The 23,000-nt window shown below is 44.0% G+C and overlaps 2 protein-coding genes across 8 annotated transcripts in view; one reads left to right on the forward strand and one right to left on the reverse strand.

Moving 5' to 3' along the window:
• The window catches only part of PLAGL1 (PLAG1 like zinc finger 1), a 50,739-nt gene extending 34,142 nt beyond the window's left edge, over positions 1–16,597 (forward strand). For 5 of the 7 annotated variants that reach the window (XM_014451841.2, XM_014451844.2, XM_023750179.1 and 2 more), the window contains 3 exons: positions 9,243–9,372; positions 9,495–9,692; positions 14,379–16,597. In XM_014451841.2, the coding sequence (XP_014307327.1) occupies positions 9,541–9,692; positions 14,379–15,606 (1,380 nt within the window). In that variant the 5' untranslated portion in view covers positions 9,243–9,372; positions 9,495–9,540 and the 3' untranslated portion in view covers positions 15,607–16,597. Of the gene's footprint in view, positions 1–5,486; positions 5,610–9,242; positions 9,373–9,494; positions 9,693–14,378 lie in introns of all 7 variants that reach the window. The other 2 variants (XM_023750181.1, XM_023750180.1) reach the window with 1 other exon arrangement.
• Positions 16,598–18,389: 1,792 nt separating this feature from the next.
• ZC2HC1B (zinc finger C2HC-type containing 1B) overlaps positions 18,390–23,000 on the reverse strand; it is a 30,954-nt gene continuing 26,343 nt past the window's right edge. The window contains exons 7-8 of the mRNA XM_014451961.2: positions 19,284–19,368; positions 18,390–18,592 (exon numbers count right to left, since the gene is read on the reverse strand). Coding sequence (XP_014307447.1) covers positions 19,298–19,368 — 71 coding nt within the window. The 3' untranslated portion in view covers positions 18,390–18,592; positions 19,284–19,297. The remainder of the gene's footprint in view (positions 18,593–19,283; positions 19,369–23,000) is intronic.

Here is a 23,000-nt window from a genome sequence, read left to right on the forward strand (position 1 = left end):
CCCCAGAGATACTTTGCTGACCACAGTTTTCTCGACTCTTTCATGCCTTTTTATTGGTTTCGCAGTGGTTCTCAACCTTCCTAATGCCTCGACCCTTTAATACAGTTCCTGATGTTGTGGTGACCCCCAATTTCATTATTACAAATTGAACATAATTAAAGCATAGTGATTAATCACAAAAACAATATGTAATTATATATGTGTTTTCCGATGGTCTTAGGCGACCCCTGTGAAAGGGTCGTTTGACCCCCAAAGGGTCGCGACCCACAGGTTGAAAACCGCTGGTTTAGAGGCACTGTTGCTTTAGGATCAAACAGTCCACCCCTCGTGAGCACCCTTCCCAGATCTCATAGCTTTCAAGTTTCCTTCGAGGGATGTTTGACTCATGAATCTGGCTTCCCGTCACCGATGTAACTAGTCTGCTTTTCTTGTTTCTTTTCTCAGTTGCGCCTTTACCCTCACACACTTCCTGGGAAGGACCCAGGCTTTTCTTTCCCCCAGAATGCTAACCGTATTTGGACAATAGCCCTGCCGCTAATTAGGTAGTTTTGGTTCCTCAGTGCCCTGCTCTGAAAGTCCCAGGAAGAGAGAGCAGGGCTGTCAGCTATAGAAGCCTCCCCTAAAAGGGCCTGGAGGCCGGTGGCTGAGGGCTTGTTGGGGGCGGAGGGGGGTTATTTTCAGCTGTCACAAAGGAATAGTCCCCATCACTGACTTTAATGACTAGAAAATCTTCTCCTAATTCCCAAGGCTCTTGTCTGGGTTTGGGGAAGGCTCTCTGTCCCTCACCCCCACCGTGCTACCCAGAGTTCATTTATGGTCTTACAGCAGGGCCCGCTCCATTTCAGCAGCACCAGTCCCAGGCTCCACACGCGCTGCTCGGGCAGCACACACACCTAGCTTGCTTGTTTGTAGACATTTGATATTCCTTCCTAAATGTTTATATTGAAAAATACATTGCATGTGGTGGGGAGAGGAGGCCTGTGGAAGATTTAAGAATCTGTACAAAGGCTCCTGCTCTCTCTCCCCGCCCCCTCCCCAAGCACGCCTGCTCAGATATTCTTTTTGCGTGGACTCGCCTAAGCTCCAAGGGCCCTTCTTTTGCTGTAACGTGTTTCTGGAGCCCATTTCTTCTACAGCTCACTTCTACCTTTGTAACTTTCTAAATAAACTTTCTGATAATTTGAAAAAAAAAAAAATCCGTAAACATGCTTCCCTCCTTCCTGCTGGGTGGATTATGTTGAACTGAACGACCCATCCTGTGGAAGCACTCGGCCTGTCCGGGGACGCCCAGCTGTGCAGACCCTGTGCAGACCGCCTGCCTCACCCCCTGCGGGAGGGAAGGCTGCGTGCTTACAGACCTCTTCCAGGAAAGCACGCTTGCGGTGAAGGTCCTGACTCAGGCATCCTTTCGCCTTGGTAGTGGGGCTTCTCTTCGTCTGCTGGGGCTCTTTGAGGCTCATTTCCTGGGCTTCTGCCTCTTCCATTTCTTCTTAGGGCTTCCTTCATTCCAGCTGAGATAGTTCTGTTGGCATTGTCTGCCTGCTTCTACCTCTGTCCTTCCCACCGTCCTCACCTTGACTATTAAATAGGTTAGGCATTATTTTCAATCCGCTCAACATCTTATAACAAAGAAAGGCTCCCACCTGTAAAAAGCCGACCTTCAGAAGAGTGGGCAACCAAACAGGGATTTTGAGCTTCTAGGGTCTTGTTGTATACTATCGCCAGTTAGAAATGATGTTGGAACATCTTATTACATTTTTTTAATGCAAACTTAATTCTCATTTTGCTTATTTTTATCACCATTGACTTGTCACTACACCGTCCTACCCAAGAGGAACTGGGGAATTTGGAGGCAGAAGTCCTCTGTCCTTGGAGTCTCTGAGAATAACATGTCCCCACAAGCCTACTTCCACCCTGCTCCACAGTGCAGAGCAGATATCCTCAGGGTGGATCGGTCTAGCTGCAGCCTGCCACAAAGAAAACAAACCCCTCCTCACCCCCAGGACAACCCACTTTACCAAACCACTCTGGGTTGATCATGTGAGCTTACTCACAGGGTCTGAGGCCACCCATGGAGAGCTCAGTAATGTAAAAAGTTACTTATAGAAACAAGATTCACAATGGTCCTGCTCCCCAGAATCCAGAGAGGGTCAGAGTGTCATTTGCTCTATTTGGCCAGAAGAGCATCTCAGCTCCTCCTTCCTGCTGTAGGTCTCCTTGTTGGCCTGGATCATAGGCACCATTAAGCTCAACATATCAGAAACTGAACTTGGAACTCCAGTGCTTTGCTGGATTTTTCTTCTGGTGCTCATCCTTCCTTTCCTTGTCTGACAATCCTGTCACCTCTTTTCGCTAGCCTAACCCAAGTCCTATCTAACTATTCTGTTTACAAAGTGTCCTTTCAACTTGCTCTCTCTTCCTTTTTGGGCCACGGTTATCTCTTCTGAGAGGTGGCAGAAGCCAAAGTGGTTTCCCTACCCCTGGTCCCACCACTCCAGTATATCTTACACAGCCCTGCTGTAGTTACTGTTAAAAAGTAGAATCTGACACGTCTGTTGCTTGGAATGGATTCCTGTTGCCCGGCCCCCTGGTCGTCAGTATTGGCTCATCCTTGCCCCTTGTGATTTGGCTCCTCTGTCTTCTGGTTCTTTGAGGCTTAGAGTTCTGAGCTTAGGCCTTTCCCGTTGCTTCTCATTCCCATTGAGAGAGTGTTTTGTTGGCATTCTCTTCTCTCTCTTCTCTCCCCACCTGTCTCACTCTACCTCCACATAAATTCAGAGTTAGTGGCTAGCCTTGACTAAATAGGCTATTCATCTACTAACATATTACAACAAAAAGCCTACCTTCTCCTAGTGGGATGGAGCCATATATCACTGTCCCTTTGTGATGGGTCTTTCCCTCTCTCTCCAGCCTGCTTTTTTGTATTTGTTTTGTGTCACTTTTTCTTCTGCTTTCTGGTGATCCTCTGTTGCCTACTGATTTTGAGAGTGGAACCACTAAAAGCCATGGAAGCTTTGTATGTTTAGACAGGGCTTGTCAATGAGGGCTTTACTTTAGGTGATGTATGTAAACCCTGGGACTGTCACCTGTCCTTGATGTTAGCTCTTTCCTCTTGGGCTTCCCCAGAGAAGACTCCTTCAGGCTCCTGCCATGGAGGGCGAGGTCCTGGTTGCCAGTGTCCTGTTAGCCAAATGGGGGAGGTATACAAACTCCACTTAATCATTCCGTTGCAGCCTTGCACCCCCATCCCGTGCCCTCCCTTGGGGCTGAGGCTTCACTACCAGACTTTCATGCCTTTCACTCTACTTTCATGCCCACTTTCACCCCCACTTCCAGAGGTACCTAGTGCCCACATTTCCGAGACTTATGATGGCTTCTGAGGGTAAGTCAGGTTGCTTCATGGCTTTCCATGACCTGCTCAGCTGCATACTTTTATTCTGTTGGCCATCTTGACTCTCAGATGTTACTCACACTGCTTGTAAGTGGAAGGTACTCTGTGCTTTTTCAGTTTTCCAAGTTTAATGCATACATCTGATGTTCCGAAGCTGTGCTGTAATCAACAAGACAGCTTCCTTATTAATTTTCTCTCTGAATAGTAGATAAATAATTCATTTCAGCTCTTGCTTATTTTAGGCCTCATTTCTAAGAAAATAAGAGCGTAGCCCTGGGTTAGTTAACCAAATTAAGTCGCTCAAGGTTGCAGGCTGTGGAGGGACGCAGGTGGTAAAGTGTGGGGTAGTGTTCCCCAGGGCAAAATAGAGGGGTGGAGTCGGTAGGTGTTCCCACCAACAAGCACAAATGAGGGCATGTTGTTTCAAGGGTAGGAGGGTCAGTGTCCCCCAGGTGGCTGAATAAATAATTCTGGAGGGAACATAGAAAGGCCTTTGGTGAAGGCAGGGCTTGCCAAACCCATTTTTCTCTTTCTAATTTCTCTGTGGTTTTAGTGATCTCATTTTATGTTCACCACAACCACTGGCGTCTCACCTGGATGATTACTGTCACTTCCTCAGTGATCTCCCAGTTTCACTCTCTCACCACGTGGAAAAGGAGCTCATTCCTCTGCTGGGGCGTGACCAGGAAGAGGAAGAGTTTGCCAGGTGGACAAGGAGTGGCAGGGCATTCCTGGATGGGGCAAAGCGTGGAAAGCAGAGAAGCATGAGAGAATGGGGCACATTGAGGAAATAGCAAGTGGGTTGATCTTCGGCCTTGGTTGCCTTTGGGCCACTGTGGGAGAGAGGTCTGCAGACAGCAGGGCCATAGGCCTTATGGATCCAGCTTAAGGGCTCATCCCAGGCAAGAGCCTTCTTCCAAATGATGTGTCAGCTCAGGTGTTAGTGGATTTTAATGATAATGTCTTAGTTCTTTATTGGAGAATAATATATAAAAAATATTTTTAAAGATGCTGACAAATGAACCCTATGATTTTGAGGGAAGGTGGACCTATCTTACATGATAAGATCTGTTAGATTATCACTTCTATCCATGTTTGATAGGACATTTGTACAACTGGTTTACTGCTTGAATTTCAAAAGAATATTATTATAGAAACTTTTTTTTAAAACCTCACCTGAGGACATGCTATTATTGATTCTAGAGAGAGAAAGGGAGAGAGAGAGAGAGAGAGAGAGAGAGAGAGAGAGAGAGAGAAACATCGATGTGAGAGAGGAACATTGATCGGCTGCCTCTCAACTTGCCTAACCAGCCTGGCCAGGAAAGAATCTTTATTATTAACCTAATAAAATGCAGTGATTGAGGCACAAAATATGTGTCCCATGGTTTAGGAAATAGTATCAGTGACTTTGTGAAGAGTCAGACTGAATTGATAGCACAAAGAGGGATGGTCTCTTTTTCCATCTAAGTCAATGCTTCTTGTTTAAGAAAAAACAGAAGCTTATTAGAGGCCCTTTTTTAAATTGGCCTGAACACATTGATATAAAACAATCCTAGTTTGGGGAGTATGAAAGAGAGAAACATTTAGAGTAGAACTTTCTTATCTACAAGGAATGGTTGGTGAATGGCGTAAAAAAAAAAAAAAAAAAGCTTAGACTATTCAAGTTGGAAGACTAAAAATGGCAATTCAGTTTCCTCTCAGAAACAGGCCTTGCATTGTGTCAGTGGGGACAATGGGAATAGAAGCCAGAAGTCACGGTTTATTTTGAGGTTGTTGTAAAACATTTGTCCCCCATTGGATGACTGGGGACGCCCCGGAGCTACAGTTATGCTCTGACCTCTCCCTCTGCCGTATACCATGAGCCCTCAGGGAACACAGGCCTTCCTTGCTATTGCCATATATATATATGTTCTTATTCCAATCTGATCCTCTCTCATCCCTAAAATAATCAGCATGAACAGAATGAAGCAGATGGCACAAGCCTTCTTTGGCATACTGGCAGATCTGTATCACTCCATATTTTTAGAATCAAGGGGTTGGAAATTATGTCCTGAGATGTTTTGGAGGAAGACTTACTATCTTTCTATGGTGACAGGTGTTGAAATATTACCATACTGAAGACTCACAGGCAATCTGTGCATTGAGTCTCGGAACAGACTAATTATGGTCAAGACCCTCCCTTTGTCGTTCTCTGTCAGGATTGTTGGACGTTTGCCAGGTAATAGAAAGATACTCACAAGTCTGTTTTAAGGATGTGACCATAAAGCGCATCAGGTTTCAACCAAAGACTGGAATCAGCAACAGCCAGAGAGCTCTGGTCAAGTATGTGGTGATGGGATATGTTGTGTTATCTTCACGGTTTATTTTTTAAAAATAGCTGAGCTTTGATCCTTGGCCACAGTGAATTTATAGTCTGTTGGGAAAGATTATTTTTATAGACGTTTGTGATTATATCATGAAAACCGTGCAAATATTTATATTTGAAGGTCCATATTTAATGAAATACACAGCTACAGTGAATGAAATAACTATTTGTGAATTTGAATTCAAACTCAAAAAATAATTTCCTGAAGAAATTAAAGAATGTTTACTATCATATAATTAATCCAGTTCAACATCTGAGGACTAACTTTTCACTTAGCGCGGGGCTAGGTGTATTTAACACACAGATCTAAAACTCAGAAAGATAAACGTCTTGGGAATGAAATAAGTTAAATAAGGATAAAAACGTTTAACTGGCTTAACGTTTTTTAGTTCTTGGGGAGGAAGTTCAGTGGGGGAGAGAGTTGGAGGAAATGTGCCTCACTTTTAAATAAAATGTGGCCATGTCTGAAACTCCCTGATTATGTGCTTACCATCTTTGAAGGCCCAAGAGAAATGCAGGTAATGATGTCCATGACTGTTGGACTTCTGAATCTAGGGAAGTGGCTGGAGATTGGATCTGGGAAAACTTGATTAATGCCAAAGGGCAGACACCTTTTTATTTTTAATTGAAGAAAAAATTTTCATTTGTATTCTTGATATGTTGGTAAGCAGTCAGTCAACCTTGCTATCTTTTGCGAAACAAAAGAATGCAGGCTAATTTTTACTTGCACCCTCATATGTCCTTTCTATATGCGTAGACATATGTGTTATTTAGACTACCAGCCCCCCAAGTAGGAATAATGGATGGTGAATTATACGTAGGGAGAGAACATGGTTTTTTCCCATTATATCCATTGCTGGGTGGTTAGAACCATGCGCCAGCTGATGGTTTCTTCACAGATCCCATAGATTTGTACAGTGTGTTCTTAGACCACAGCGTGCTTGCAGAGCCATCTTGTTTTAGTTGGCTGTTCCCAGCAGCCCATGCATCAGGGGGCTATCACAAATGAGGGGCCTGAAACTCAGGACACAGCTAACAAGTGGCTTAGCTGGAATCTGAATGGGGAATCTCCCTGCTGTTTTTGTAAAATACGTAACTAGATCTACATGAACTCCTCTTTTGCTTCAGGGGAACACCGGAGGGTCATCTCTTTGACGGTGAAGCTAAGAGCCAGCCTGTGCTGCCCAGTCCATCGGCCGTCAGCCACACGTGGCTCCTTAACGAAACATTTCCGTTTCTCAGTGTCACATTTTGAGTGTTCAGTAGTCATCATATATGTGACTTTCCCATCATCACAGAGAGTTCTATTGGACATGCTGGGCATCTTTCATAAAGCTAGAGTTGGGGAGAAGCTGAAGAAAGTGTGTATATGCAGGGGATTGGTAGGCGAGAGAATTATGAAATCCTCACCCCAAACCAGCTCCTTCTGGGTGACTAGTGCTACTTTGGGTTCAGCTAAGATGAACTTCACACTTCATATTGTGTGCACATTTTAATCTTTTTGACAGACTTGGGAAGAACCCAGAGCAGTTTCGAGTGAATGAGTTGAGCATATTTCAGCTCTCTGCCTTTTATAGCTGGGCCAGTGTGAGCCAGACTTAGGCTGGAAAAGTAGACGCATCATGAGACCTGGCAGCAAGAACTCGGCCACACAGGGTAGGATTCCTGGAAGGAATTACTTTGTGGCCAGGGTTGTTGGGGACGCCTCAAAGCAGGGCCTCGGGCATGAACTGGGTTACTGTGAGGGAACAGGGAGTTGGGGAGATGGATTTGGACAGGGGTTCAGTGCAAGTCACCACACTGAGTCGCAGAGGAGCAAGGTGTGTGCGAGCTGCCCTCAGAAAGATTTGGTGCCAAGATGCCGGCTTTGGCTCAGTGCCGAAGCTCTGATTCAGAGTGTGCGTGTCAGTCCTGAGGGTTCCCAGCAGGTGTGGCGGGGTGGGAGGGTGTCAGCCGGGTGCCGGCTCCTGTGAACTCGGTCCAGACACTAAACATCTGAGCTAGTGGATGAGGAACACAGGAGTTTGCCGCGATTTTGGCCACTAGAAAAGGAACGTATGTTTTGCCTGTGAACATGTGCTGTGGGCTGATCTAGTTAAAGAAGCTCGAACTGTTACAATAAAGTTTCATCTAGCTAGACTCTAGCTTTCCGATCTGAAAGTAACTGAAAAGGTAAAGATGAACTTTCTATAATACAGAGCAACTCTAAAGACTTGGCAATAAATGAATGGCTGCAGGACACAGACTCCTAGAAGACCTGCAGTGATTGGTCAATTGGCCATGAGTGCTCTGCTTACTTGACAAAGTACAGAAAGTGCAGGCCTGTGTACAAAAGTTCCTCTGGTGTTTAATGCCAGCATATAGCTCTCTAATTGGCACTTGAGGGGTTAGCGTCTCCCCTCTGCTCCCCCCCTGCCCACCCCTCCCCAGAGTTACTCTCCAGGACTCTGGGTAGCCAGAGTTGTACTATGTTGTTTGTGGCACTGTCTCAGGCTCTTGGGCTCCTCAGATGATGACCAGTTGGTAGGAAAAAAAGAGCCTGGTTTTGGTGCTTTGCTTGGGTTGGAAGGGTGGTAATCATTTGGGTTCTCCTGGAAGTGGCTGACCAACGGGTGAGGCTGGGGAATAAGGAAAGGCCCCCGTAAACAAAAGGGGGAGAGACTAGTAGAAACAGCTTACAAGAGGATGGTGTCTACACATTTCAGTGCAGCCCAAGCTTTCCCCCAAACCATCCTCAGTGTTGTTTCCTGGAAACAATGTATCCCCGCTCCAGAGGCTCACCAGTGACTTGAACTCGCTGTATTCACATCTTGTTTCCATCCAAGAGTCGAGTCCTTTTGCACGGTAACCTTATAAGCAAATGAACGTGGATGCATACAAATGATTTCGTCTCATCCCCTAGAAGTTTAAACAGGTGTGATCAACAACATATGCTATGCTGACAGTGAGGGGAGAGGAACAGAGCCCACAGTTTGAATAAGCAGGGATGACCTTGTTTCTGTACCAGTAAAACACTCCAACACCATTTTTTTCAATTGGTCAGCTGAGCCTCACACTGACCAGAAATCATGGTTGGAAGTACAGTGGGGCCTTGACTTACGAGTGTCCCGACTAACGAGTTTTTTGAGATACCAGCTGTCTCTCTGCCGATTTTTTGCATTGAGTTGATAGAGTAATTTGAGTTAACGAGCTCCTTAACGAGCTCAGTCTCGGAACGAATTAAACTTGTAAGTCAAGGCCCCACTGTAGATAATACCGAGTCTATAGAAAGAGCCATCTCCCTCACAAAGGAAAGTGCTTCACCCACCAGCAAAACACTGTGCTCGACTCCTCGCCACTCTAGAGAAGCATCTCTTAAAGGCCCTGGGAGGATAGGGCATCGTGCTGCATCAGTAGTTGATTCTGAACTGGTGGGGTTGGGGGGGAGTGGGGAAGCATTGTTTTCCAATAGCTAATGCAAGAAAACGGTTTCTCTTCTCTCCACAGACAGTCTGCAGATTACCTTTCTACTCGTGGAAACTCATCTGTGCCCAGACTCTCTCCTCTGAGCCTGAGACTGCACACACGCTAGGCTGTGGGACAGCAGGAAGCAGAATTAGTGGCTCCCGAGACCCAGGTCTGAGTAGAACCAAGCCCAGGACGCCGCCTTTGTCCTGGCCTGGAGTTCGGGGAGGGGGGGGGGGTGTGCTCTGCTCATGGGCTCAGGACCAACCTTTCTTTTGTGCTTCACTGGTACAGCATTTGGTCAGCGCATCTGAAAAGGAAGGTGTGAGAAGCAAAACCCATGGCTGCCTACCTTTGCCAGGTCTGTGGCCAGACGTTCCTCACCCTGGAGAAGTTCACTATCCACAGTTTCACTCACTCCAAGGAGCGGCCTTTCAAGTGCTTGCACCCAGAGTGTGGCAAAGCTTTTGTTTCCAGATATAAACTAATGAGGTGAGAGGCTTTAGACAAGGTATGTGCTTTTACTTATGCCTTTACATGGCTTTGCCAGTCCTCAGACCAACACTGCACGGGAAAGGGACGCAGAATGTGGCGCACTTCAGCCTTGAAGCCGTGTCTCTGGTGTGACTGGAGTTTCATGTGACAGTTTTGCTGTGCCCTGTCATTCTTTCAACAAGTGTGTCTTGTGCTCCTCCAGTAATAGGCCCCATCTGAGAACAGAAAGATTAGTCGACTGGGGCTGGGAAGAGTGTCGTGCACACAGACTCCTTGAATTAAAATGCAGCCTGAGCGCTCTGACAGCTGTGCAGGTGGAAGATGTTCTCCCCTCCTGGGGCGAGCTGGAAGGCTTCTCAGGAAGGTGCAATCCTCACCTGTGGCCTGAAGAACAAACAGGAGGTGGACAGTGAGGAGGTTCTGGGAAAGCCCTGAGCCTTGGCCTTAAAGCTCCCAGAACCTCCCCAGAGGGTGGGATTGGAGGAGGAAAGGGTGAGGCTCGCAATGGAGGCAAGGAAGCAGCTGCCAGCAGGCCTGTCCATTGTTGGAGAGGATTTGCTTTATTCTAATGAGTCTAAGCGGTGAAGAGCATGATTTGGTTAGGACACTGGAATGATGGCTCTGGTAGCCATTTGGAGAATAGAAAAGAGGCAAGTAGACGGATTTGAAATCTGTTGTAATAGTCCAGGTGTGGCATATGGAGGGCTTGTCCAGGTCCGGACAGTGAGGGTGCAGAGGAGGGAACACCTCCGAGTGTAAGGTTTTGGAGAAGTTTCTCCACTCGGGTCTAAAAGCCACCCTAAGCTCTGGAAATGTGTGGGGTATACAGATGGTGAGTGTGTGCACTAATCAGATTTTCAAAGGTACCCATGATATCGCAAAGGATAGAAACCACTGTTTCAGCAGATGCCATAAAAAAAAGTACATTTAGTCTAAGTTATTTCTTAGGGACTTCCAGAAGGAAATTGGATATCGGAGATGTAGCGTCTGCCTCCGAAGGATTCTTATATCATAGAGAAGACAGAATATACATGGCAGTCTGGTTAACAGTGACTGCTGTGCGCACAGCTCCCTCAGAGCAATGCAGGTAGTATGCACACAGACGCATGCTTCTTCTGATACCTGGTTAAGGGACATACATGTGCCGTTAATCTTCATGAAACAAACTTGAAAGCTTCAACTTTCAGACTACTTGCATTTGAGTACATAGGTGATGGTCAGAATTTAGCAAGAGAGGATTTACATCTGGGTGGTATAAACAAGGACCACATTATTAGTAAATCTTGGAAGAGTTAAAAAAAAAGATATGAGTGATGTTCCTGGCCCTTAAGAATACAGCTGTTATAGATCATGTAATATAATAAGCTGATTTTTAAAATGAGGTTATAAATGCTTAAGTTTTAAAAAATTCAAATGTGCTCAGTACCTAGGCCACTATCTAGTTGCCGTACATGTGAGTACTGAGTGCCTTACTGTGTGCACCTATTTTGTGGCAAAGGCTTCCTGTTTTGCAACAGGCTTCTCGTGTGTCCACAGTCAGGATCCCCGCTTGAGCGCAAAAGCAGCGCCTGCTCAGCTAGCCACCAGGAGGGCACTGTCACCGTGGGGACAGCGGCGCTCACAGCTTATGGGAATGACAGGAACTAGGTGGGATGACTGTGGTCAACTGCGCTGAAGGGATGTCTTGGCCACATTTAGGAGGTGGTCGTTCTGAACAAGGGCAGCCGCTTGTTCGGTGCCGGGTGAGGGGAGGGGGAGAAGGGAAGCCGTGTCCTTTGTGCAAGAACCGCCTGCCAGCCACCGCCACAGCCACCCCACGCCTTGCCTCCGGCCTGAGTAACGGCTGAGAAAAGAACAGAGACGTGGTGGACAGCAGAGTACCTTAGCGTTTGCTTTTGCGCGCGCTTGTCTGTCTCTCTCTCTCTCTCTCTCTCTCTCTCTCTCTCTCTCTCCCTCCCTCCCTCCACCCTCTCTCTCTCTCTTTCTCTCTTTTAATGGCAATTTACCCTCGGTTACAACATACGCTCCATTTTATAAGCAGAGGTTGAGGGAGAAAATGACTGACTTGCTTCACCAGAAAAGAGGGCATGGGTCCCAATACAGCAAACACTGAAAGCAGTGAGAGGGAGAGAGCCACAGAGAGGTGATCGCGAGGCAGGGGAAACCCGTTAGAGCAGCATTCCCTGAGGAGTCCTAAGGCTGCTGACGTGGCCCAGGTGCCACCCCACCGTGGCGCTCTGACTAGGGGACAGACAAGTATGGTTTCATGGGTTGTGAGGTACGAAGAGAGGTTGAGGGAAGGAAGCAAGTTGTTAAAGTAATTTCAGCCATAAGATGATTATGTCCTGGGCTGAGTCTGTTGCATGAGTAAGCGAGGGATACTTTAAAAGGGGAAGACAGGATGCCAGGCAGAGGAGAGAGTGAGAAATTCAGGGGAACAGAAGCTGGTGAAATGGGAACAGTGGTGTCATATGCCTTTACATGGCTTGATGTGAACCCAGAGCAGTTATCCCTGGCTGATACATGAAACCTAATCAGACAGAAAAAAAGCGGAGAGGTGCAAGAATGGAAGATCCAGGACAGAGCCTTGGGGTCCAAGTCACTAGTTTTGGACCGAATAGAAAATTGCTTCAGTGCCAAGTTTGTCAGCCAGTCCCCTCTCCCTTCTATGTCTGCTGCTATATCTGTGGATATCTTGTATAAGGACGTGGCTATTTTCTAGAGGTAACAGACTCAAAAAACCCTTTCTGCAACCTGCAAATGTTTTTAAATACATCTGGAAATTGCAGACATCAGCATCATTTCAGGACTCTCACCCCCCTGTTGCACTGGCTCCTGTCATCAGCACTGTTCATACCTGCCTTTGTTACCTGTATCCCTTTGTTTGCTGAGCCCTTATGTCCTGGAGGGAAGGTGCAACTTTTCTTTCTAGCCCCTGCACAGAGCAGGCTACTGTTCTTAAGGGAGACGGGAAGAGGACTTGAGGTTTTTGCTTTTTTATATTTAAAAAAATGACAATTAGATTCTGATCAGCTTTAGGATTTTGAACTGGCTTCCAGTCTTCCTGCCAGTAGGGACCACCACCGGTTTCTCAAAAGCTACTGTAGACCCCTTACAGGTTCTCCTCCCACGGAAGGGTCAGGAGTGGACAATGTAGGGTAGAAGGTTGGGTACACTTCTGACTTACACTGTGTTGTGTTTTTTTTAAAGAAATTCTATCTTTTTTCATAGAATGAGTTGTTAGAAATTCCAAAATCAACCAGCTCAATTTCATTGAAATTGTCAGTAGGATAAGATTTAGCTCCTGAAGACAAAACACCTGAGAGTTAACTGTCAAAGGGAGCTGAAGCAGCCTGGGCTGTGTTTGCAGCCACCAGCTGTTCACGGTGCTGTCTTGTAAGAAATACTAACATACAGGACTTGCTGTTTTGTATGACACAGTTATTAAAATGAACCTTTTTAAAGATGACAAACTCAGGGTTCCCTTATAGCAGTGGTTCTCAACCTGTGGGTCGCCACCCCTTTGGTGGTCGAACGACCCTTTCACAGGGGTCGCCTAAGACCATCCTGCATATCAGATATTTACATTACGATTCATAACAGTAGCAACATTACAGTTATGAAGTAGCAACGAAAATAATTTTATGATTGGGTCACAACATGAGGAACTGTATTTAAAGGGCCAGAAGGTTGAGAACCACTGCCTTATAGCATTAACTTTTCTGATTTTAGGAATTCAGTGGAACTATGATAGAAATGGAATTGTGGTTTTCCAAACCTAACTTGTGCTTTAGAAATACAAATATAAACTAGCTGTTTTGAAATTTCAGGTTGACCAGGATGACTGTGGCTTCCCCTGAAGCTCAGTTAAAGAAACACTTGTAACTGCTGCTAGGAGTAGCACCATGATCTTCTAGAGAAAGCCCTTGTGAATGAATGTTGCCAGTGAAATCACCAGTGACCTTCAGGAACTTGGTTGAAGGGCTTTACCCAGGACCTTGAGGAAGTGGAGACAGGGGCCGCACACAGCAGGGCGGGGGAGTGGGGGGGGGGGTAGCTGGTAGGAAAGTATTAAATGGAGAAGACGAAGATGTAAGCATGAAGATCGATTGGGAGGAGCGGGGTTCAGAGCCCAGTTGCTAGGGCTGGCATTCTGGCTACAGGGTACAGTTAGATGCTGTCTCTGAGGTTAAGGATAGACTTTTTAGTTTATGTCCTGAACTTGTCTCAATCAATACAGATGAGCTGGAATTGTATTAGAAACAATCATCTAAAATGGGGACTGGGGGGGCTATTGAGTCACTTTTGGAAATTCAGGAATGTTCAGTGTATAGAACAACCATTTAACCCAGTCCTGAAAAATAGTTTTCATGATCATATATTTTTAAATACCTGTCTGCATTTAGCAATCTCTTTGTATACACTAGGAAAATATGTACTCCAATCATATTCCTTACAGGTGTGAAAATTGCATTCTGTCCTTAGCAGCACCTGTTTTTTTTATTATTAAGTCTTATTTATGTGTAGAGTCTGGAAAATATAGAAAAGGACTTTAAAACTGAAAACGATTTCTTAAACCACCACCTGGAGAAAACTACTGTTACCATTTTAATATTGTTTCTCTACCTTTCTTCGGCTCTTAAAAATCTGGGTCAATTGTGAAATTCTGCCTTCTGCTCCTAGACACATGGCTACCCACTCACCCCAGAAGTCTCACCAGTGTGCTCAATGTGAGAAGACGTTCAACCGCAAAGACCACCTGAAGAACCACCTCCAAACCCATGACCCCAACAAGGTGTCCTTTGTGTGTGAGCAGTGTGGGAAGAAGTACCACACCATGCTGGGCTACAAGAGGCACCTGGCCCTCCACAAGGCCAACAGCGGCGACCTCACCTGTGGGGTGTGTGCCCTGGTGCTCAGGAGCACAGAGGTGCTGCTGATCCACCTCAAATCCCACGCCGACGACAAGCCCCACGGAAACAAGCAGAAGAAGCACCGGTGCGACCACTGCGAGAGATTATTCTACACCCGGAAAGATGTGCGGCGCCACATGGTGGTCCACACAGGCTGTAAGGACTTCCTGTGCCAGTTTTGTGCCCAGAGATTTGGGCGCAAAGACCACCTCACACGCCATACCAAGAAGACACACTTACAGGAGCTGATGAAAGAGAGTCTGCAGGCTGGAGATTTCCTGAATGCCTTCCACTCTCTCTCTCCTCAGTTTCAGCTGAAGGCTGCCACTCTGGCTCCTTACGCTCTAGGAGCCTCTGTGCAGAATGGGCTCGCCAGTGGCTTGCCACCTGAGGTGCACACCCTCAATCCCATAGAGCCACCCTGCCAGCCGGTACCACCGCTGCCAGAGCCCCTGATCCCCCTGCCGCCCATGGCACCTCCCAGCTCTCCCCCTCAGCCCCTCCAGAACCACAAGTACACCACTGCTACCTCATACCCCCCACTTGCAAACCTGCCGCTCAAAACAGATACTAAAGGGTTTTGCAACTTCAATTTGCTCGAGGAATTGCCTCTGCAAGAGCCTCAGTCACCTCACAGGCTCAACCCAGGTTTTGATCTGGCTAAGAGTAGCCCTGGTAAAGTAAACCTGCCCAGAGAGCTCCCCATAGATGCTGTGAACATCACAATACCTGCCTCTCTGGAAATTTCCCCCCTGTTGGGCTTCTGGCAGCTGCCCCCTCCTCCTACCCAAAATGCCTTTGGGAATGGCACCCTCACCCTGGGGCCAGGGGAGCCTCTCCCCCATAGGCTCAGCTGTCTGGGGCAGCAGCAGCAAGAGCCCCCACTGGCCATGAGTGCCATGAGCCTGGGCCAGCTCCACCTGCCTCCCCTCCCCCATGTTTTCCCAGCAGGCACCGGCACTGCCATCCTGCCTCATTTCCACCATGCATTCAGATAAGTGGCTTATAAAGCATACTTCTCTTATTCTGGAAGAGGTTTTAAGGAGCATTTTACGGTTTTAAGGAGCATTTTAAAGTTTTATGAAGCATTTTAAATGTCAGTTGTAATACAAGGAAAGATTTGGAAAGCGGGATTGGGGATATGGCTTACTCAGTTACGACTGGCTTGAGATAAGAGTTCTAGAACTGCATGCATCGTGCCAATCTGTCCTGAGTGTTGATGATTTGTTCATGCTTTGTACCAAATGTAATCACCAAGTATTCTTTAATGGAACTGCAACTATCTATTGTCATAACCGACATCCAGACGAGGGCTGCTATATATAGTTGTCAAATTGAGTTTAATCGTAAGCCATGATCATAACGATGTTAGCTAAATAACATCACCTGAGTTTGTCATCTTTATGTAGCACAGCCTAAGGAGGGAACTATGGGAAGGTTTGGATTTCTCCAAAATGGGAGATTTTTTTTTCTTTTTAAGTATACCTTTATAAAAGTAACCTTTATATTGCATATTATAAGTAGACTTTGTATTTTTTTTCTCCAGGATTCTTCTACCTTTAGTTGGATGTAGTGTAGTTACTATTGCATAGCCAACCTGTAGTTTTCCAGAAACAATTTCTTGTGGAATAATAGATGTTTCCATTTTAAACAAGCATTTTAAATGTAGTTTGAATATTTTCCACAAGATGCTACAATGTGAGTTATCACTTCATTTATCTTAAAGACTAAACTGGTTGTCAGTTACATCTGACAGAAAAAAAAAATCACTGTGTAACCAGGTTAAGTGATAAAATAATCCAAGTGTCAGTCAAAAATAGTATTTTGCTGACTTTAATATTGATTATATTTTAACAGGAATTTAAGAAATATTACTGGAATTTAAAATATATATATATTAAACAAGATTTTTTTTCTTTGCTTTGTCTGGCTTAAAGTACTACTCTGCTTAAGTATATTTTAATCACCAATAAATAAATGCATTTTAAATTTTATCATGTAATTCAATATTAGTTTTACTCAGAAAGAATAACATTTTTCAATGTAACTGTAACTGTAATCTCAAATTTGTATCTAATGAGTTTTAAGAATATGAAACCTAATCTTTTTTTAAAACTCCTTTGTCTGTTGTCTTTAGAGGCTTTCTATATGAAAATATATCTTACATATAATAAACTCTGCAAATTCTGACGATGGCTTGTTTGATTTTTACTTACAGCTACACCGCCTAACCATCCTGATCTAGGCACAAAACATGAACAGCTCAGTAGCTGGCTCCCTCATGCCCCCTCCTGGCCATTACTTTCCCCACAGAAACTAGTAGTCTGACCTCTATTTAGCATCTACTAGAAACCAACTTTGAGTAAAATTATGATTTAAGGTAGAAGCTTGTGTGCTTCACTTAAATTCACAACACTAAAAACTTATTTCTAAAAATTACTATATAAAATTCTGGATCCTTCTATATTTAGAACTTATTTCTGATATACTGGTATAGGTCAGAATACTAGCTACTGAAGTTCAGTCTACTGGGCCAGTTTTACAGTGGCATTTGCCGTTACTTTCTAGCATGAACTAGAAATTTATTCCTTAGTGGGATTCCTTCACAAAGTATTCCCCACTCGGAAATCTGACACGCTTATTTGTGTTTGTTTTACCTCTAAATAAGGGGTGGGGGTGGGGTTGGCAGAGAAAGGGACGTCTCGAGTTCCTTTGCCCATCAAAGAAGCCTGGCAACCAAATGGGAGAAACCTTGGCTCCTAGCCCTTACCAGTGGGGCCCATGACAGCAAAGGGCCAAGGCATTTCAGGAAACTGCCTGGGGTGGGGCTGTCGCTGTGGATCCAACTTGGTAGATTCTTAAACTACAGCTTAATCTGGGGGCGGAGATGAGGTTACCTCATCAGTGGGAATGCACGTTCTGGGATGTCTGAGTCAGCTCCCATAGCCCCTCTTATCTCTGTGAGGAAAGCAATCTCCCAGAAAAAGGAGAGAGAGGAGTGGCTTACCTGGGCTACACGCTCCCCAGACTCATGGCCGAGTAGTCTTCAGTCAGTTCCAGGACATACATCTGACTTCCCTGAGCATAAAACTTAGGATGTGATCCCCAAATACATACCCAACGCGTTTCAGATGTGTTTGCTGCATTACAAGAGGGAGTAGTTTGGGGTTCTACTTAAATTTAGACGGGAAAATGGCTTTTAATTCCTAATTACAATTCCCTGCGTTGAAGAAAACATAAAAATCATTAGACTAAGAAGCATGAATTAAGTATAAATGACTCTACAAAAAGAATTTGTTAACCCCTAAGGCGACAAAGAAAAAGAGTTGCAAGACCACCTCCCCACAGTTTATCAACCAATGGTGAGATGAAAAGTTGGTGCCTGATTTGTCCGAGATAAATAAATGGTTTGAGGCTGCATAGAGCATCCTTCCCACTGGGTGGGAAGGTTATTGTAACCTGTTCCACTGCGGTGTTTCCCCAAAACCAGCTGTGTGCACTGGTGTTGGAGACAGTTCTACGTGGTATACAGACGGACACTTAAAGCAGGAGTTGTTACTTTTTATAATTTCATGCTTATCAGAAGAAAATATCACAGAGGGGATTTCACGACTATTGTGTAGAATGAGCTGGGTAAAAAACGCTTTTCCTAGTAAGTAAGTAATGCTAGACTCCATAGACTGTTTTACTAAACATTTCTAATATCAAAGCAACGTTTTTGAAAAAGACTATTAAATATCCCATTAAAAAAAATGCTTCAAGTGAATCTCCAAATCAAGCATTATCGTACAGATGAACGCCTTGTTTAATGATTTGGTTTTGAATATTTTGAAGGGAGGAAATAAGAACATTTGAAGCTAGTTTTACATGTCCTGCATGATGTCTCGAGAGGAATCAGGCACTGAAGCAGACATCTGCTCCTTCCTTTCAGGTGGCATTGTTGGGCTCACAGCCATCCAGGCTGATGAGCTGTAGGGAGCCAGTCTGAAAGCAGAAAGAAAAGGATTTACTAGAACTTGGTTGTTGTCACACTGAGAATGTTAAATACTTAATATAAACTTCTCTACATGTTTAAATGTCTTAAACAATTCACAAGATAAAAAATGTCCCCAACTTCATACCAATTCTACTCCGTGTCAATCTCAGGAACTGTGTTTTAGGGGGGCAATGTGTTTAGAAAGAGGGACCGGGCAGTAGCCTTCCAGGTCAAAATAAAGAACCCATTCCCCTTTCCTGTTAAGTCCACAAGCAAATGGAGTGTCATTTTCCAACTCAGGGTTTAACAAAAAAGTTTCTAGAGCAGTGGTTCTCAACCTTCCTAATGCCGCGACCCTTTAATACAGTTCCTCATGTTGTGGTGACCTCCAACCATAAAATTATTTTCGTTGCTACTTCATAACTGTAATTTTGCTACTGTAAACAATATGTAATTATATATGTGTTTTCCGATGGTCTTAGGCGATCCCTGTGAAAGGGTCGTTCAACCCCCAAAGGGGTCCCGACCCAGAGGTTGAGAACCGCTGTTCCAGAGCATATTTCATTAACCTAGCCTAGCCCGTATTTCTCTTGGGTTTGCCTGCTAGAGGGTTCTTCCCTTAAAGGCTCATTCATTCCCTGTACCTTGCACATTAGATGACCACCAGCACCTGGATTAGAGTGTGTTTGTTTTTCTTACCTGGCCTCTAGGAGTTAATCTTTTTTAGAAGATTTAGTAAATCCTTGTTTGAGTTTTGCTCCAGAAGCAGGGTCCGAGGCTAATCCTTTACAGACATAAACAGATTTGTTATTATGTAAAAGCAAACAGCAAGAAAGAAAAAAAAAAAAAAGGGAATGATTGTGAAATCCTCCCGTTGGATCAAAGTCTCTATTCCGTTCTGTTTTGTTCTGTAGCTATAGACAAATAGTCTCTATCCTGGGCCAAATAATAAGGGAAACCAGGGACTGTCCCAGGAGCCTTCTCTCTCTCCCCCGGCCCTCCACTTACCCATAGACGGGCCCTTTGGACTGCCACCTCAGGGAGCTCCCCATTTATACACCCTGACTCTCCACACCTCTCCACACCACTGCTCCGAGTCTCAGAATGTGCCCTGAGCAGTCCATACCCTCACAATTCTTTACCTGCTCTCGTGCTAGCCTTATGGAAGCATGAGGTGCCTCCCCCAACCCTGGTTTTTTCCATAGCAATGGACTTGCTTCACAAACAGGATTCTTTTCCTTTGCGTCAAGCAGCTGTTAGGTATGGAGAGGTAGGAGTTTATGGTTACAGGCATACCATAGTCTGTCTTAGACCACATGGTATGGGGCAGGATTCTCAGAGAAATCATTTTTTGTAAAACGGAATAAGTCCCCTCTGTCCTAAAGGCCTGGAGTGTTTTATGAAGGGGGAGTAACCAAACAACCCAAGGAAACTATGAATCAAGCTACCAAAGGACTCAGAAGACGTAGGAATAGAAAGAGCTTTAGTGTTCATTTTACCCAAAGATCTGCAAGTTTTATTCCTTCCAATGGATCTGCATGGACCCTCTGATACTCACTGCATTTGCCAAACAATGAAGCTACTTAAGGAGGGGGTGCTGGTGCAGGGAAGATGCTTGACTCCATCAAACCCACTGGTTCCAGAAATAAAGCAGAGCCCACCCAGCAACATTATAAAATGCAGTTCACTAAAAAATGAAGCAGCACAGCTCTGGGACCCAGAACTACACTTCATAGTGGTCTCAGACTCTCTGTATTAAGGTGCTGGAGAAGCTGATCCTCAGAGATGCCTTCCAGCCAATCAGTCGCTCTTATACCAAAACCCTTGAGAAAACAGCCACCAGTCGATATTTGCTGACTAGGCTATAAACGCATTTCCCATCTGAAGTTTAGACTCTTTGTGGGAATAAAGGGAGAGCCAGACCTTTTTCTAAAACAATTATACATATATTTACATAATATACATATCATATACATACAATATATAATATATATATTTTACTATCTCCTTCGTGTCTATATATTTTTGACCTAGTTTTCCCAAAGCCGACAAAGATTTGGTTGGCTCTATCATTTCCTATTAAATTACTTGTGCAAATTGCTTTACCTCTCTCATCTATAAACTAGGGACATGAAAAGTACATTTATCCCCTTGTGAGGATTAAATGAGGATAAATATATGAAGTGCTTCGAAGAGGGTAGAATTAAGTGTGGACTATTGTCCATGAAGAAGGGAGTTATTTAGTATAGCAAAAAAGTAGACACAATTGACCTGCTCACCACCAGGAAAACAGCTAAATAAATTACATAGTATAATTGTGATGTGATACTATGTTTTTAAAGACAGTCTTTTCTTCATTTATTTATTTAAGGTCTTATTTATGTTCTGTTTAATATATAGTTCCCTTCTGGACATTTTAAATGTTTGACATAGAAGAGGCTATATTGGAATATTTACAGCTTTATAAATCTTCTTCAGATTAGTTGTTAATTTTTTGTGATACAAAAAGTTTCAGACAAGTATAAAAGAATAAAATATGTCTCAGGCTGGTAGTTAACAGTTGTGACCAAGAAGTTTTCAGTTTTATTTTACAAAATTTGCTCATTTCCTACATGAGAGATTAACTTATTTTAATATAATCCTTTTCCACACTTTAAAAATCAGCCTTAGTGTTATGTATTTATAGGCAGCCTTTAACAATCCTGTCATATTTGTACTAACCCAAATGATTCACAGTGACAAAACATTTTAGTAACTTGATCACAAAACCATATGGACAATATGAATTTTAATATTATAAATGCTATTTTTTTAAAATATATTTTATTGATTTTTTACAGAGAGGAAAGGAGAGAGATAGAGAGTTAGAAACATCGATGAGAGAGAAACATCGACCAGCTGCCTCCTGCACATCTCCACTGGGGATGTGCCCGCATCCCCAGGTATATGCCCTTGACCGGAATCGAACCTGGGACCCTTCAGTCCGCAGGCCGACGCTCTATCCACTGAGCCAAACCGGTTTCGGCATAAATGCTATTTTTTAAAGGTAGAATTATTCTGCACAGGGTAAAAAGAATGTACTATTTAGCTCTCAAGTTTGAATTATCAATATGTTACTACAATTTTGTATATCAGAATCTAAGTGTTACAGATACAAAAAGCATACTGCTAGCCAAATGAACAAAGTTTAGCTGAATCTCTGTCACATGCAAATCAAATAATTTTAAAATCTTAAAAAGAAAGAAAAGAAATTCTTTTGCCATAGGGAAATGTTCAAAATGTGTTAGTGAGAAAAAAAATCAGGATGTTTATACATGGACTATGATCCTAATTTTGATAAAAGGAAAACAGGAAAAAAAGAAAAAAAATTGAAAAACTTATGAATGTTAACAATGGTCAGTCACGTCAGGGTGTGCAATTTTGGATGATTTTTTTTCTTTATACTTTTTCTCCATTTCCTAATATTTTTTACAGTAAGCATTAATATCTGACATGATAATTTTTGAAAATGCTCTTTCTCAAAAGAAATTTTTGCAGGCTTACTTAAAGTGGCTAGAAATGAAAAGTTCCTAGGTCACCCGACTTGCCTAACTTACAGTGGCAGCCTGGGTCACACACAGCCTGGGCGCCTGCCCCGGCAATTACGGCCTTCCCTGCTCTAGGGCCAGCCTCCCACCCCAGCTTTAATTTCTATTCACACTCTACTCCGCTCTATGCTTTGATGGACCACTTGTTTCCACAGTTTGTCGTCTGCATTCTCATTTTCATCTCTTTGTTCAATCTCTTTGCAACTTTTCTCCACTAGTAAAAATCTAGCTCACCCTGAAAGCTCATCTTAAGGCCTCCGCCTCCACGGGCTTCCTCTCTCAGAGGTAGCCTCCTCCATAAAGCCTCCTGCAAAGCTGATCTCCTTCTCGTATTCCCTCAGGAGCTTTGGATCCCATTGCTAAATATTAGTTTACACCCCACTGTTAAATATTGACTGCTACCCCCCTAGACTTTTAAGAGCCCACAGACACAAGAAACAACCATGCATACTAATTATGTGTTGAATGAATCTTCTTAAACATCCCCGGCATGTGTGCCAACTTCATATAACATCACATGCTCCTTTGTATTAGATTCTCCTGCACATGCTTATCTTCTCATAAGACTCTAGGATGGATAAGGATTATGACTTCCACACACGTATCTCCCCTGACTGCGAATTTAGAACAAAAAGCTATACATGGGAGATACCAAATACATATTTTACTCAAGAGAGTTGAAGAATGAAAACCAAAGTTTTAAGGGGTTAACTATCAGCTAAATGAAAAGACAGTAATAGGATTTATGTGGAAGGCAAGTGACAACAAGTGGCCTAAACGACTGATTGGCAATCTAGATATAGCAAAGCGCAACAACAACAATTTTTAA

This window comes from Myotis lucifugus, unplaced genomic scaffold (assembly GCF_000147115.1).
Source record: "Myotis lucifugus unplaced genomic scaffold, Myoluc2.0 scaffold_11, whole genome shotgun sequence".
Lineage (NCBI taxonomy): Eukaryota > Metazoa > Chordata > Mammalia > Chiroptera > Vespertilionidae > Myotis > Myotis lucifugus.